Source organism: Schistocerca piceifrons, chromosome 3 (assembly GCF_021461385.2).
Source record: "Schistocerca piceifrons isolate TAMUIC-IGC-003096 chromosome 3, iqSchPice1.1, whole genome shotgun sequence".
Taxonomy (NCBI): domain Eukaryota; kingdom Metazoa; phylum Arthropoda; class Insecta; order Orthoptera; family Acrididae; genus Schistocerca; species Schistocerca piceifrons.
The window spans coordinates 229,713,362-229,727,331 of NC_060140.1; the positions used below are offsets into that span (position 1 = coordinate 229,713,362).

At 39.9% G+C, this 13,970-nt stretch overlaps 1 protein-coding gene across 2 annotated transcripts in view; it reads left to right on the forward strand.

Annotated features, from left to right (window-relative positions):
* LOC124787808 (integrin alpha-PS1) overlaps window positions 1-13,970 on the forward strand; it is a 563,745-nt gene that overhangs the window by 521,313 nt on the left and 28,462 nt on the right. For both annotated transcript variants that reach the window (XM_047254733.1, XM_047254734.1), the window contains one exon: window positions 11,430-11,653. In XM_047254733.1, the coding sequence (XP_047110689.1) occupies window positions 11,430-11,653 (224 nt within the window). The remainder of the gene's footprint in view (window positions 1-11,429; window positions 11,654-13,970) is intronic.

Sequence of the window (13,970 nt, forward strand, 5' to 3'; positions counted from 1 at the left end):
AATGAGGCTAACAATTGTCTGACGAAGAAATAATGACATTAAAACCTGTGGAAGGGGCTAAAAATTATCAGTGATGTGGGAAAAACGGAAATGGAAATAAAGAGAAAATAAGACGACAGAAAAGATTTCGAAATGCAACAGTGACAATTTTTCTCTTTCTGTTTTTGCTAGTAGTTTCACTTTGTATTCACCTTCTCCTTTTTACCTTTATCTACTATACAATTTTATCCCGCCTATATATACTCAATAATACGTAACCCACTTCCAAACCATAACCAAAAAAATGTTTTTTTTTTCCACTTTCAACACTACCGCTGCTATAAAATCCACCATTTCTAGTTCACAAACAGTTCCTTTCACCTATTAAACAACCATTTCAGCTAGTTCAAATAACTTTCAGACAACACCACATACAAAGTTTGCCAAAGTAATCGCATTCCTGATGTCCAGGTGGAGCTTCAAGGAATCCTCAGAACCTTAGGCCCCCTACAAAACCTTTCACCTGACTCCATCAACCTCCTGACCCCACCGACACCCCGCACCCCTACCTTCTACCTTCTTCCTAAAATTCACAAACCCAGTCTCTCCCATCTACTCAATCTCCCACTTCCAGCTCCACTCCCTCCAAAACCTCAAAATTCCAATCAACACAATCTGGAACCACAACACCCTAATTCAGTAGTTAACCTTTCCTCCAAACCTCTCTCCCAATCCGAAACCTCTGACCTATCCAAAGGCCTCACCTTCAGCCCCACTCCCAGATTCAACCAAACAGCCCTCGTCAAAGATTTACTGTCCTACTCTCGTACTCTCTGCTGGAAATATCACTTTGCCACATAGAAAAATGATCCTAATCCTACTCCTAATGATCCAACTTCCTAAGACACTATCCAAATTGAACCCTGCCTGGAACAGTTCCGTCCTCCGTCACAGCCGGACCCACCTCCTCTTCCTCAAAATCACCCTCTCCAAACCTTCCAGGAATTTCTGACTTCCAGCCTTGCCTCTCAATCCTTCTTAAAAAACCTTAATCCTACTCCCAACATCACCACTGCTGAAGCCCAGGCTATCCGTGATCTGAAGGCTGACCGATCCATCGTCATTCTTCCGGCGGACAAGGGTTCCACTACCGTGGTACTTGATCGTCGGGAGTATGTGGCTGAGGGACTGTGTCAGCTTTCAGACAACACCACATGCAAAGTTTGCCAAGGTAATCCCATTCCTGATGTCCAGGCGGAGCTTCAAGGAATCCTCAGAACCTTAGGCCCCCTACAAAACCTTTCACCTGACTCCATCAACCTCCTGACCCCACCGACACCCCGCACCCCTACCTTCTACCTTCTTCCTAAAATTCACAAACCCAATCATCCCGGCCGCCCCATTGTAGCTGGTTACCAAGCCCCCACAGAATGTATCTCTGCCTATGTAGATCAACACCTTCAACCCATTACATGCAGTGTCCCATCCTTCATCAAAGACACCAACCACTTTCTCGAACGCCTGGAATCCTTACCCAATCTGTTACCCCCGGAAACCATCCTTGTAACCATTGATGCCACTTCCTTATACACAAATATTCCGCACATCCAGGGCCTCGCTGCGATGGAGCACTTCCTTTCACGCCGATCACCTGCCACCCTACCTAAAACCTCTTTCCTCATTACCTTAGCCAGCTTCATCCTGACCCACAACTTCTTCACTTTTGAAGGCCAGACGTACCAACAATTAAAGGGAACAGCCATGGGTACCAGGGTGGCTCCCTCATCCGCCAATCTATTCATGGGTCGCTTAGAGGAAGCCTTCTTCGTTACCCAGGCCTGCCAACCCAAAGTTTGGTACAGATTTATTGACGACATCTGAATGATCTGGACTCACAGTGAAGAAGAACTCCAGAATTTCCTCTCCAACCTCAACTCCTTTGGTTCCATCAGATTCACCTGGTCCTACTCCAAATCCCATGCCACTTTCCTTGATGTTGACCTCCATCTGTCCAATGGCCAGCTTCACACGTCTGTCCACATCAAACCCACCAACAAGCAACAGTACCTCCATTATGGCAGCTGCCACCCATTCCACGTCAAACGGTCCCTTCCCTACAGCCTAGGTCTTCGTGGCAAACGAATCTGCTCCAGTCCGGAATCCCTGAACCATTACACCAACAACCTGGTAACAGCTTTCGCATCCCGCAACTACCCTCCCGACCTGGTACAGAAGCAAATAACCAGAGCCACTTCCTCATCCCTTCAAACCCAGAACCTCTCACAGAAGAACCACAAAAGTGCCCCACTTGTGACAGGATACTTTCCGGGACTGAATCAAACTCTGAATGTGGCTCTCCAGCAGTGATACGACTTCCTCAAATCCTGCCCTGAAATTAGATCCATCCTTCATGAAATCCTCTCCACTCCACCAAGAGTGTCTTTCCGCTGTCCACCTAACGTTCGTAACCTCTTAGTTCATCCCTATGAAATCCCCAAACCACCTTCCCTACCCTCTGGCTCCTACCCTTGTAACCGCCCCCGTTGTAAAACCTGTCCCATGCACTCTCCCACCACCACCTACTCCAGTCCTGTAACCCGGAAGGTGTACACGGTCAAAGGCAGAGCCACGTGTGAAAGCACCCACGTGATTTACCAACTGACTTGCCTACACTGTGACACATTCTATGTGGGAATGACAAGCAACAAACTGTCCATTCGCATGAATGGTCACAGGCAGACAGTGTTTGTTGGTAATGAGGATCACCCTGTGGCTAAATATGCCTTGGTGCACGGCCAGCACATCTTGGCACAGTGTTACACCGTCCGGATTATCTGGACACTTCCCAGTAACACCAACGTATCCGAACTCCAGAGATGGGAACTTGCCCTTCAATATATCCTCTCTTCCAGCTATCCACCAGGCCTCAATCTCCACTAATTTCAAGTTGCCGCCACTCATGCCTCACCTGTCATTCAACAACATCTTTGCCTCTGCACTTCCGCCTCAACTGACATCTCTGCCCAAACTCTTTGCCTTTGAATATGTCTGCTTGTGTCTGTATATGTGTGGATGGATATGTGTGTGTGTGTGTGTGTGTGTGTGTGTGCGAGTGTATACCCGTCCTTTTTTCCACCTAAGGTGAGTCTTTCCGCTCCCGGGATTGGAATGACTCCTTACCCTCTTCCTTAAAACCCACATCCTTTCGTTTTTCCCTCTCCTTCCCTCTTTCCTGACGAAGCAACCGTTGGTTGCGAAAGCTTGAATTTTGTGTATGTTAGTGTTTGTTTGTGTGTCTATCGACCTGCCAGCGCTTTCTTTGGTAAGTCACATCATCTTTGTTTATTTATATATATAAACAAATATGATGAGACTTACCAAACAAAAGCGCTGGCGGGTCGATAGACACACAAACATACACACAAAATTCAAGCTTTCGCAACAAACGGTTGCTTCATCAGGAAAGAGGGAAGGAGAGGAGGGAAAGACGAATATGTGTGTGTGTGTGTGTGTGTGTGTGTGTCTATATATATATATATATATATATATATATATATATATATATAGAGAGAGAGAGAGAGAGAGAGAGAGAGAGAGAGAGAGAGAGGGAAACATTCCACATGGGAAAAATATATCTAAAAACAAAGATGATGTGACTTACCAAACGAAAGCGCTGGCACGTCGATAGACACACAAACAAACACAAACATACACACAAAATTCTAGCTTTCGCAACCAACGATTGCTTCGTCAGGAAAGAGGGAAGGAGAGGGAAAAACGAAAGGATGTGGGTTTTAAGGGAGAGTTATCATTATATCTCCTCTAATTATGTACTTGGGGTAGTATATCACTGTAGTGCAACAACACCAAGTGTCCATGCTAACATGTCTCTTTGTGAAGTAATAATACTGGTAAATTTCTCCAAAGGGAGGAAAAATTCCTTGTGAATTAAACTGATGGAAAAAAGAAGGATCTCACTAAAAGGATTACAGAATATGGAAAGAGACAGAATAGAACTGGTACCCATTGCGTGAAGAAAGAAATGATATAAAGATCAGGAATGTTGAGATCTAAGATGAAAAGACGACAGCTCCAAAGACAGATACCCTTCCTTCTTACCACTCCCCCGCCCCAATCCATGCACACATGCATGTGCCCAGACACACACACACACACACACACACACACACACACACACACAGAAAAGTCTAGAACTCTTCCAAAGGGGGTGGGGTGGGGGAGTGGGGGGAATATTAGTAGTCAGTTGTACAGAATAGACACCACGAGTTTGAATAAAAACACTCAAGCTTTTGACAGCTGTCTTCACCATTGGCATCAGGGCTAGCACAGCGTTCTGCTTATTCTGCAATAGTAGCATCTGGAACACTTGTCAGGAGGCAAGAATGACAGTTTAAAATGTGACACCGACCCCTCGCACCACCTGACGTCACTCGGTCTCACAGAAGGATGGAGCTGCCCATCTTTCCTTCCATGCGTGTGTCGTCGTGATCCTCTCTGGAAGGTTCCAGATGCTGCTACTGCATCTATAGAAGCAGAATACCATGCTAGCTCCGGCAGTCAGTGATTTTAACTTATGAAGAAGAAGAAGAGGAGGATAAGGATGAGGATGATGATGATGATGATGATGATGATGATGATGATGATGAGGATGATGATGATGATGATGATGATAATGACAGAGACAGTTATCAAAAGCATGAGAGTTTTGTTCAAAGTGATGTGACTTTTAAACTAAGAATATTTTTTTGATGCATACCACCATGAAAGACTCAGAGGTCACCACCAATTTTGCCCCACAGGTGCCGAAAAGTGATCTCAAGATCCTGCTCTTTCTGATCAATGATGATTACCTTTTCATCAGAGAGATATGTTTGTTTAAAAAAGAGTTAATGAATTCTGTTATGCAGCCTTCATTTTATGATTTACTTGTACATCATCTCAATATAACATTTGTATTAAAGGATGAAATGTATGTAAAGCACATCATATCTGCATCTGTTTATAATATTTTTTGTGCCTCCTTCTGCACCTCATTGCCCATTTTTATTCTAACCCAGGGCAACAAGTCAGTAGTTTATATAGATGATTATGAAGAACGTAAGCCAACCACATCTTCATTAATAATCTATAAGTTTGTGGAATACAATCAAGTTACGATGTAATTAAATTCTTTGTCACTGTCCAAATTCTACACAAAATCTAATTTTTTTTAAGTATCCTTATGCCATACAAATTAGGTCAGGATAGATGATTAGCTCACAAAAAGAAAAAAGATGTTAAAAAAGTCATGAATGGCTTTTGCAATATTTATTGACATTATAACTGACAATTACTTCTGTAAATAATCATTAATAAGCTATGTGAAATTACATCATCATGAGTTTTGTAAGTGATATAAGTGATCCTCAGTGTTTCTACTAGCATAATCATTACCATTTAATACACACACATCGAAAAAAATGTAGCATCACCCCCGTTCCCACAACTCCTGAAAATAGATGTTGACTGTGGGTATTGTATCACACACACAGTCCCGTCCCTTTGACTGTTCAGAGATGTCACCAAATCCACCCAAAGTTGTAAACAACCATACATGAGCAGCACCTATTAGACGGAGGAGATCCGACAGCGAACTGGTTCCATTCATTCCACCAGGAAGGGGGACATGGCTCATGTTGTATGTAGTTCAACAGTGAGTAGATGGTCAATACTGCGGTTCAATTGCGTCCGCATTGTTACTTTGTGCCAGGAAGGTCCCTCAACAAGGGAAGTGTCCGAGTGTCTTGAAGTGAACCAAACCAATGTTGTTTGGGCATGGAGGAGATACAGAGAGACAAGGGCTACTACTGCAGTGGATGACCACTACCTATGGATTATGGCTTGGAGGAACCCTGACAGCAACACTACTATGTTGAGTAATGCTTGTCGTGCAGCCACAGGACATCATTTTGTGACTCAAACTGTGCGCAATAATCAGCATGATGCATAACTTCACTCCCGACATCCGCAGTGAGGTCCATCTTTGCAACCATGGCACCGTGCAGCGCAATACAGATGGGCCCAACAACATGCCGAATGGGCCGCTCAGGATTGGCATCACGTTCTCTTCACCAATGAGTGTCACATATTCCTTCAACCAGACAATCGTCGGCGACGTGTTTGGAGGCAACCTGGTCAGACTGAACACCTTAGACACGCTGTCCAGCGAGTGCAGCAAGATAGAGATTCCCTGATGTTTTGGGGAGGCATTATGTGGGGCGACGTACGCCACTGGTGGCCATGGAAGGGGCCACAATGGCTGTATGATACGTGAATGCCATCCTCCGACCGTTAGTGCAACCATATCGACAGCATTTTGGTGAGGCATTCGTCTTCATCGTGCACGTGTTGTAAATGACTTCCTTCAGGATAACGGCATCACTCGACTAGAGTGGCTAGCATGTTATCCAGACATGAACCCTATCGCACATGCCTAGGATACATTGAAAACAACTGTTTATGGATGACGTGACCCACCAACCACTCTGAGGGATCTACGCCGAATCGCCGTTGAGGAGTGGGACAATCTGGACCAACAGTGCCTTGACCAACTTCTAGATAGTATGCCACGACAAATACAGGCATGCACCAATGCGAGAGGACGTACTACTGGGTATTAGAGGTACCGGTGTGTGCAGCTATCTGGACCACCACCTCTAAAGGTCTAGCTGTATGGTGGTACAACATGCAATGTGTGGTTTTCACGAACAATAAAAAGGGTGGGAATGATGTTTATGGTGATCTCTATTCCAATTTTCTGTACACATTGCGGAACTCTTGGAACCGAGATGATGCAAAACTTTTTTGGATGTGTGTATATCATCTCCAATCATCAAAGGTAGTGAAATATTGAAAGAATCTTATGAAGTGTCTTAAACAAACTACATGACCTTCCATTTTCATGGATAGTATAATAGAGAACTATTTAGATCAAAAATTTATGTAACATATGTGTTCTTAGACCATCTGTTGTAACACAATGGTGAATGACTTTGATCAAGGATCATAAGTTGCAAAGTGTCCTCAAATCATTGTAAGTAGTATAAAATGAGTAATTTTTATAAAAAATAAATAAAAATCATCACCAACATCTGAGATATCTATATACTAAGATAGTATATAGGTAAGGCACACCGGCCACTTGACCATCTTCTTCTTCTGTGCAAATGCACAAACAGTGCCTGGACTCTTACGGGAATCGGCAACGTGCCGCGAGTAATGAGTATAATGGGCAGGGGCACTAGGAATATAGTGCGGGACAATACATTGAGAATGTGGGTTTCACGGGATGCGTGCCAGAGATAAGTCCCTGCAGTCGCACTATCCTCTGTGTCCTCGGTGGCTCAGCTGGATAGAGTGTCTACCATGTAAGCAGGAGATCCCGGGTTCGAGCCCTGGTCAAGGCACACATTTTCATCTGTCCCCGTTGACGTATGTCAACACCTGTAAGCAGCTAAGGGTTTTCATTTCATTGTAATTTCATTTAAACCTGAGATATCATTTCCTCACGAGTATCATATATGACAATCTGTCATAGTGCAAGAACAAATGAAATATGTAAAGGACAATAAATGCCATACATAACATTATTTAATCACAGATAGCCCAAAAGTGATTGAAATATTCAGAATACCATAAAACACTTAGCATTATTTAATCACAAGTAGCTCAGTGGTGAATGTCATATCCAAAGGATCATAAATCCTGTATGTAATATTATTTAATCACTTGTATCTCAACTATGATTGAAATATGCAAGTGACCATAAGTGTCAAATGCAATGTTACTTAATTACAGATACTTGAAAGGATCATAAATGCAATATTTGTTCTTCTCTTGTATGGGGTATTAAGTACACCACCATTGAAAAATATACATATCACTATTCTTATGGTTTAACAAGAGATGTATCATTTTCTGCTCCTATGTTAAAGTGACCCAAGCCCTTTTTAATCATTGTGTATTCAGTTTTTAGTCCTTTTACAGTTGCCGAGATGACTGCTTGCACAGATTCTAGCTTTGTATCTTATAGTGGAAAGTATTTGTAACTGCAGACTGTTGAACATCCAAAGATCTGTGTCTCATGCAACAAAATATTCATATGTACTGGGACACTGGTGAACACTTCCAAAGTTCTGAACTTTGACCTAGTTTGTCAAACAAAGATTGGGTAAAAGTCATAGCTGTAGTCACTAAAAGGTATAGTCAACAAAAACACAAAATTACAGCTATTCAGCAAGGATTATTTGTAATGAAAGATGGCGAGTAATGCCTGTGAGAGAGGATTGAAGCATGTGACCAGTTAAAATATTCTCTCAGTGCTGATGTTATAGTGTCATGGCCTCAGCATAATGAAGAAGGATAGTAAAAGAAAATGTCTGTTTTTAAAGGGGATAGAATACTTCACTTAATGTTAACACTAAGTTATTAGTACACAGTCTTATGTAAACATCACACATCAGATAAATAGACATCAAATGCCACTGGGCAACAAAAATCCAAACATTTCTACAGTGCCAACAAAAATCTGTCGCATAAGTGTCCCATCAGTTCAGCTGATGTGGAGTGTTAAAATTGAATAACTTTTCCCAAACTGATTGCACACATCATCTGATGAAAGAGATGTGTCGACAGATAATGTAACATTTTGCTGACTCTATTGTTCAAATAAATCATTGACTCACACCTATAAGGCTACAAAAATACAACTTAACATTGCAGTTACTTGTAAATTTTTATTCTGCTCAGACACTTTAACCTGATTATTTTGTCTGAGATTTGTTTAGGTATTTAATTAAATTCTTATCAGTGAAATATGTAATCCATTTTAAATCCTTATTTATTGTTTAAACTGTTCATTGACCTCATTTTTCAGTACATCACACTGTTGTGAAATAAGCATTAAATATCAGAAAAATTGTTTTAGATTCTCTGAAAACTGAATCCTGGAATTACAGATTTGTAATCTGACACTTGGGCACTGAGGTACACACAGAATAATGTAGCATTTTGCTACTGTTGACATTTTTAAAAAGAAAAATGACAGTTTGATGTCTGGGAGCTAAACAGTAGTAAACAATGTGGAGTTAGCACATACCAGAGTAATTATGTAGTTACCTACTAATATTTATTACTACGCAGTTTGCATTGTGCATTGATTTAGGAATGAACATTTTGAATATAATGGACAGAGTTTCCCGGAAGAATAAAAGCCCCTACTTAATTTGATTGTATTTGCATTTGTTAACTTCTTCTACACAAGCATTCAGTTTCTTTTGAAGTGCCTGTTGCCAGTGAAGCAAGTGAATGGAACATTCTGTTAACAATAATAATAATAATAATAATAATAATAAGCTGTACTGCTATATAAAGTCAAGATGATGCAACCAAAAATCTCAAAAGTTCTTGACCAAATTACTTCAAATTTTTACACAATACTCTAATAACTAATTGGGTGGACATGATATATATTTATATGTATAATATATCCAGGAGAAACATTGTTAGCAAACATCTCGAAAAGTTCTTGTCTGATTTACTTAAAATTTTTTACATAATACTCATAAACATTTGAACAGACAAAGACTAATTTTTTTTTAATATACAGGGTGTTTTTATTAATGTTTAAAAATCCCCTAAGTGACAATAAGACAAGTAATTTAATGTAAGACACAGGGCCACAAATGTTGGTAAATACCCCAAAAGCGGGTGACAGATGTTGAACATGTGACATCAGCAGATGATGTACCTTGCAACATGTGCAGCAGTGGAGCCTGTCAGACTGTCACACCTGATCATTCCAACCCAGGTCAAGTATTTAGTGAATGTTGTAACTTGTTGTAACTTCTATCTTTATAACAGATTACATTTACAAACGGTGTTTGGAAACAGAGTAGCCTAGCAGAGCAATGTGTGGCACTGCCTCCTACTGGCAAAGGTAGGATTGACAAGCCCAATTCCTGCATGTGTGGCAAGGCAAGTCATCTGGCGGTGTCACATGTTCAACATTTCTCGGCCACTTTTAGGGTATTTTGCAACATCTGTGGCCCCCAAGTCTCTTAATAATAAAGTACTTATCTCAGCATCATCTATGTTGCTTTAGGGGTTTTTAAATGTTAATAAGAATTACCCTATATATAAAAGGGAAACATTGTTAGCAAAAATGTCGAAAAGTTCTTGAGTGATTTACTTGATATTTTTACTAGGTTTTATATATTTTTTAAAAACAATGTACAGGTGTTTTATTAAAACTGTCTATGAGAAAGAAAATGCTGCAGTGTGAAAATGTGTGGTTTCATTTCCTTTCTCATAGTCAGTTGTAACTTCTATAGCAATGTGCCGTGTTATTTTCTTCTTCTCAGTCGTTTTTAAGAGAAACCAGGAAAGCTTTATTTATGGTTTGTTCGCTTATGGTTAGAATACTATCATGGAATCTGAATTGTCCAAAAGTTTGTAATCCTACCAGTTTTCAAATTAATACTATGTAAAATACTGTCATTGAAGCTACTATCCTCACAGATTTAGCAGTTGGAGAGATCTCTCTGATACCCCATGTACCAAGAGTGCCAACCAATTTGCTCTTTAATTTAAGCATCTTCAATTCTCAATCGAGATTTTGTTTGCTATGACAATAAACAAGGCTCAAGATCAAAGAGAGAGGGAAAGAGGATATGGACAGGGAAGGGAGAGAGGGGAGGAAATGGGTAGAGAGAAAACAAAGGAGGGTATAGACAGAGACAGAGAAAAAGGAGATAGAGGGCAAGGGGGGAGGAGGAGACGGACTAGGAGTGGGAAGAGGAAGTAATGGATTGGGGGGGGGGGGGGGGGGGAGCAAGAGAAGAGGAGGAAATGGACAAAGAGAGGGAGGAGGAAGAGATGTCAGAGGAAGGGGGGAGAAGGAGATTAGGACGTACATCCGATTACCATACATATTCAGCAAATGCGAAGCATAGCCTAGTTCCCCAGTAATAAAACATGTTCAGCTTTGAAATAAGTGAGTACAGCTCCTAAAAGCACATCATAGTGTCTGATCATTTTCCAGGGGTTCCAGAATTTCACTCATTCATTCATTAATTCACTATATTCTGTAGATAGCACCATGGTGGTGGAACTTAAAGGAACTTTTACATTAACAACATAATTTGCACCAAGATAACTGTATAGTTATCACATAGTTTTGACTTACGCAATCTGTCATAGGTAATTTTGAATATTATGAATATATAATGCAAACTTTAGATAATGCAGTAATGGAAACTCAAGTAACCATTCAATTAACTGTATGGAACACATTCTTTTAATGCCAAAGGTACATGGAAATTCTGTTGTTAAAATTGCTATTATTATTATTATTATTATTGTTGTTGTTGTTGTTGTTGTTATTATTTCAGCAATTGGTGGAGGACAGTGCTACATGGAACCAGAACAAGTTAACCCTTTAGGGCTTGTCCAGAGACCAGGTGTTGATGAGACACCACTGGAGGCTCTTATTATGATATCAGACAATGAAGCCAATGCATCTGCCAGTACACGGAGAAAGCGTGATACTGAAATGGTTATCCGCGCAGAACTTCAAACTGATAAGGATGGAAGACAGAGACAAATAGTAACTATGGTCAGTGTAAAACAATTAGTCTGCTTCTTTCTCAGTCACTTACATCTTTTTGCTTTGGTTTCTTCTGCTGATGGAATTGCCTAAAATTCTGAAACCTAAGGATTTAAATTGTGTTTTTATTCATTTGTATGTGGTGTTTTCTTTCACTTGCCTTCCCATAATGGAGAAAGCTGAAATTATTGCCACATTTAAGAGCAAGTGCTCACTTATTCATAACATTCCCATTGTAGTTTTAAAGAGCCCATAAACTCCACTTTAAGTCAAATCAGGGCATCTGGAGCAGCTGACATTGCATCAGAATTACTAAATCTTTGGGAGAACCAACCATGTCAAAACTGTCCCACTTGGAGTATGTGGACATATGCCATAAACTAAGCATACTTTTTTGTGTGTGAACAAAACCATCTAGATTGCTTAACATATTTATTTATTACACAGTTTTTATGCTTCCATCATCATATACAATTAAGACTTGGAACTTGCAAAACAATGTTCAGTGTATATATTAAAAGTGCCTAATCTGGAAATCAACTAACAACTTCCTCTCAGACTTTAGAGGGAATGCAATAATCCCAGTACCAAAGAAGACACTGGCAGGAATATGAAATGTTCCCTGCAACTGTTAATAATATTCTGCAAGATATCATATTAAGCAATATTATTGACCATTTGTGAATGAGATTGAATGTTGTGAAAGATGTTTATTTATTTATTTATTTACACATCAAGTTCCTGAGGACGAAATTGTGGAGCAAATCTCCAAGGTCATGGAACATGTCAGTACATGAAACTACAACATAAAAGTAATAATAGATAAAAATAAAATGTTCCTGAACCTGAAAAATGTCAAGCCATAATTTTAAGTAAACACAATCAACAATACAATAAGAATCAACTTAATTTTTCAAGGAACTCCTCGACAGAATAGAAGTAATAACCCATGAGGAAACTCTTCAGTTTAGATTTGAAAGTGCTGGATTACTAGGATTTTAGAATTCTTGTGGTAGCTTATTGAAAGTGGATGTAGCAGTATACTGCACACCTTTCTCTACAAGACTTAAGAAAGTCCGATCCAAATGCAGGTTTGATTTCTGCCGAGTATTAACTGAGTGAAAGCTGCTTACTCTTGGAAATAAACTAATACTGTTAACAAGAAATAACAGTAAGGAATATATATATTGAGAGGCCAATGTCAAAATACCCAGACTCGTGAACAGGGGTTGACAAGAGGTTCGCAAACTTACACCACTTATTGCCCAAACCACCCATTTCTGAGTTAAAAATATCCTTTTAGAGTTGGAAGAGTTACCCCAAAATATAATACCATACAACATAAGCGAATGAAAATAAGCAAAGTAGACTAATTTTCATGTCAAATGATCACTCACTTCAGATACCATCCGAATAGTAAAAATGGCAGCATTAAGTCTTTGAACAAGTTCCTGAATGCGGATTTTCCATGACAGTTTACTATCTATCTGAATACCTAGAAATTTGAACTGTTCAGTTTCACTGATCATATGCGCGTTCTGTGAAATTAAAATGTCAAGTTTTGTTGAACTGTGTGTTGGAAACTGTAAAAACTGAGTCTTACTGTGATTTGGTGTTAGTTTATTTTCTGCAAGCCATGTACTTATGTCATGAACTGCACTTTTTGAAACTGAGCCAATGTTGCACACAACATCCTTTACTACCAAGCTAGTGTCATCAGCAAACAGAAATATTTTTGAGTTACCCGTAATACTAGAGGGCATATCATTTATATAAATGAGCAACAGGAGTGGCACCAACACTGATCCCTGGGGCACACCCCACTTGACTGTATCCCACTCAGACCCAACATCACAGCCATTCTCAACACTGTGAATAATGACCTTTTGCTGTGTGTTGTTAAAGTAAGAGGTGAACCAATTGTGAGCTACTCCCTGTATTCTGTAATGGTCCAACGTCTGGAGCAATATTTTGTGATCAACACAATCAAACGCCTTAGTTAAATCAAAATACTTAGTGTCCGAAACTTTTTGTTTAACCCATCCAGTACCTCACAGAGAAAAGAGAATATAGCATATTGAGATGTTAAACAACTTCTAAAGCCGAATTGTACATTTGATAGCAAATCGTGTGCTATAAAATGATCAATTATCCTCACATACACAGCCTTTTCAATAACTTTAGCAAACACTGATGGCACAGAAATAGGTCTAAATTTGTCTACATTATCCCCTTCTCCCTTTTTATAAGAGGCTTTACTACTGAGTTCTGTAATTGTTCAGGAAACTGACCATTCCTAAAGCAAAAATTACAAATATGGCTAAAT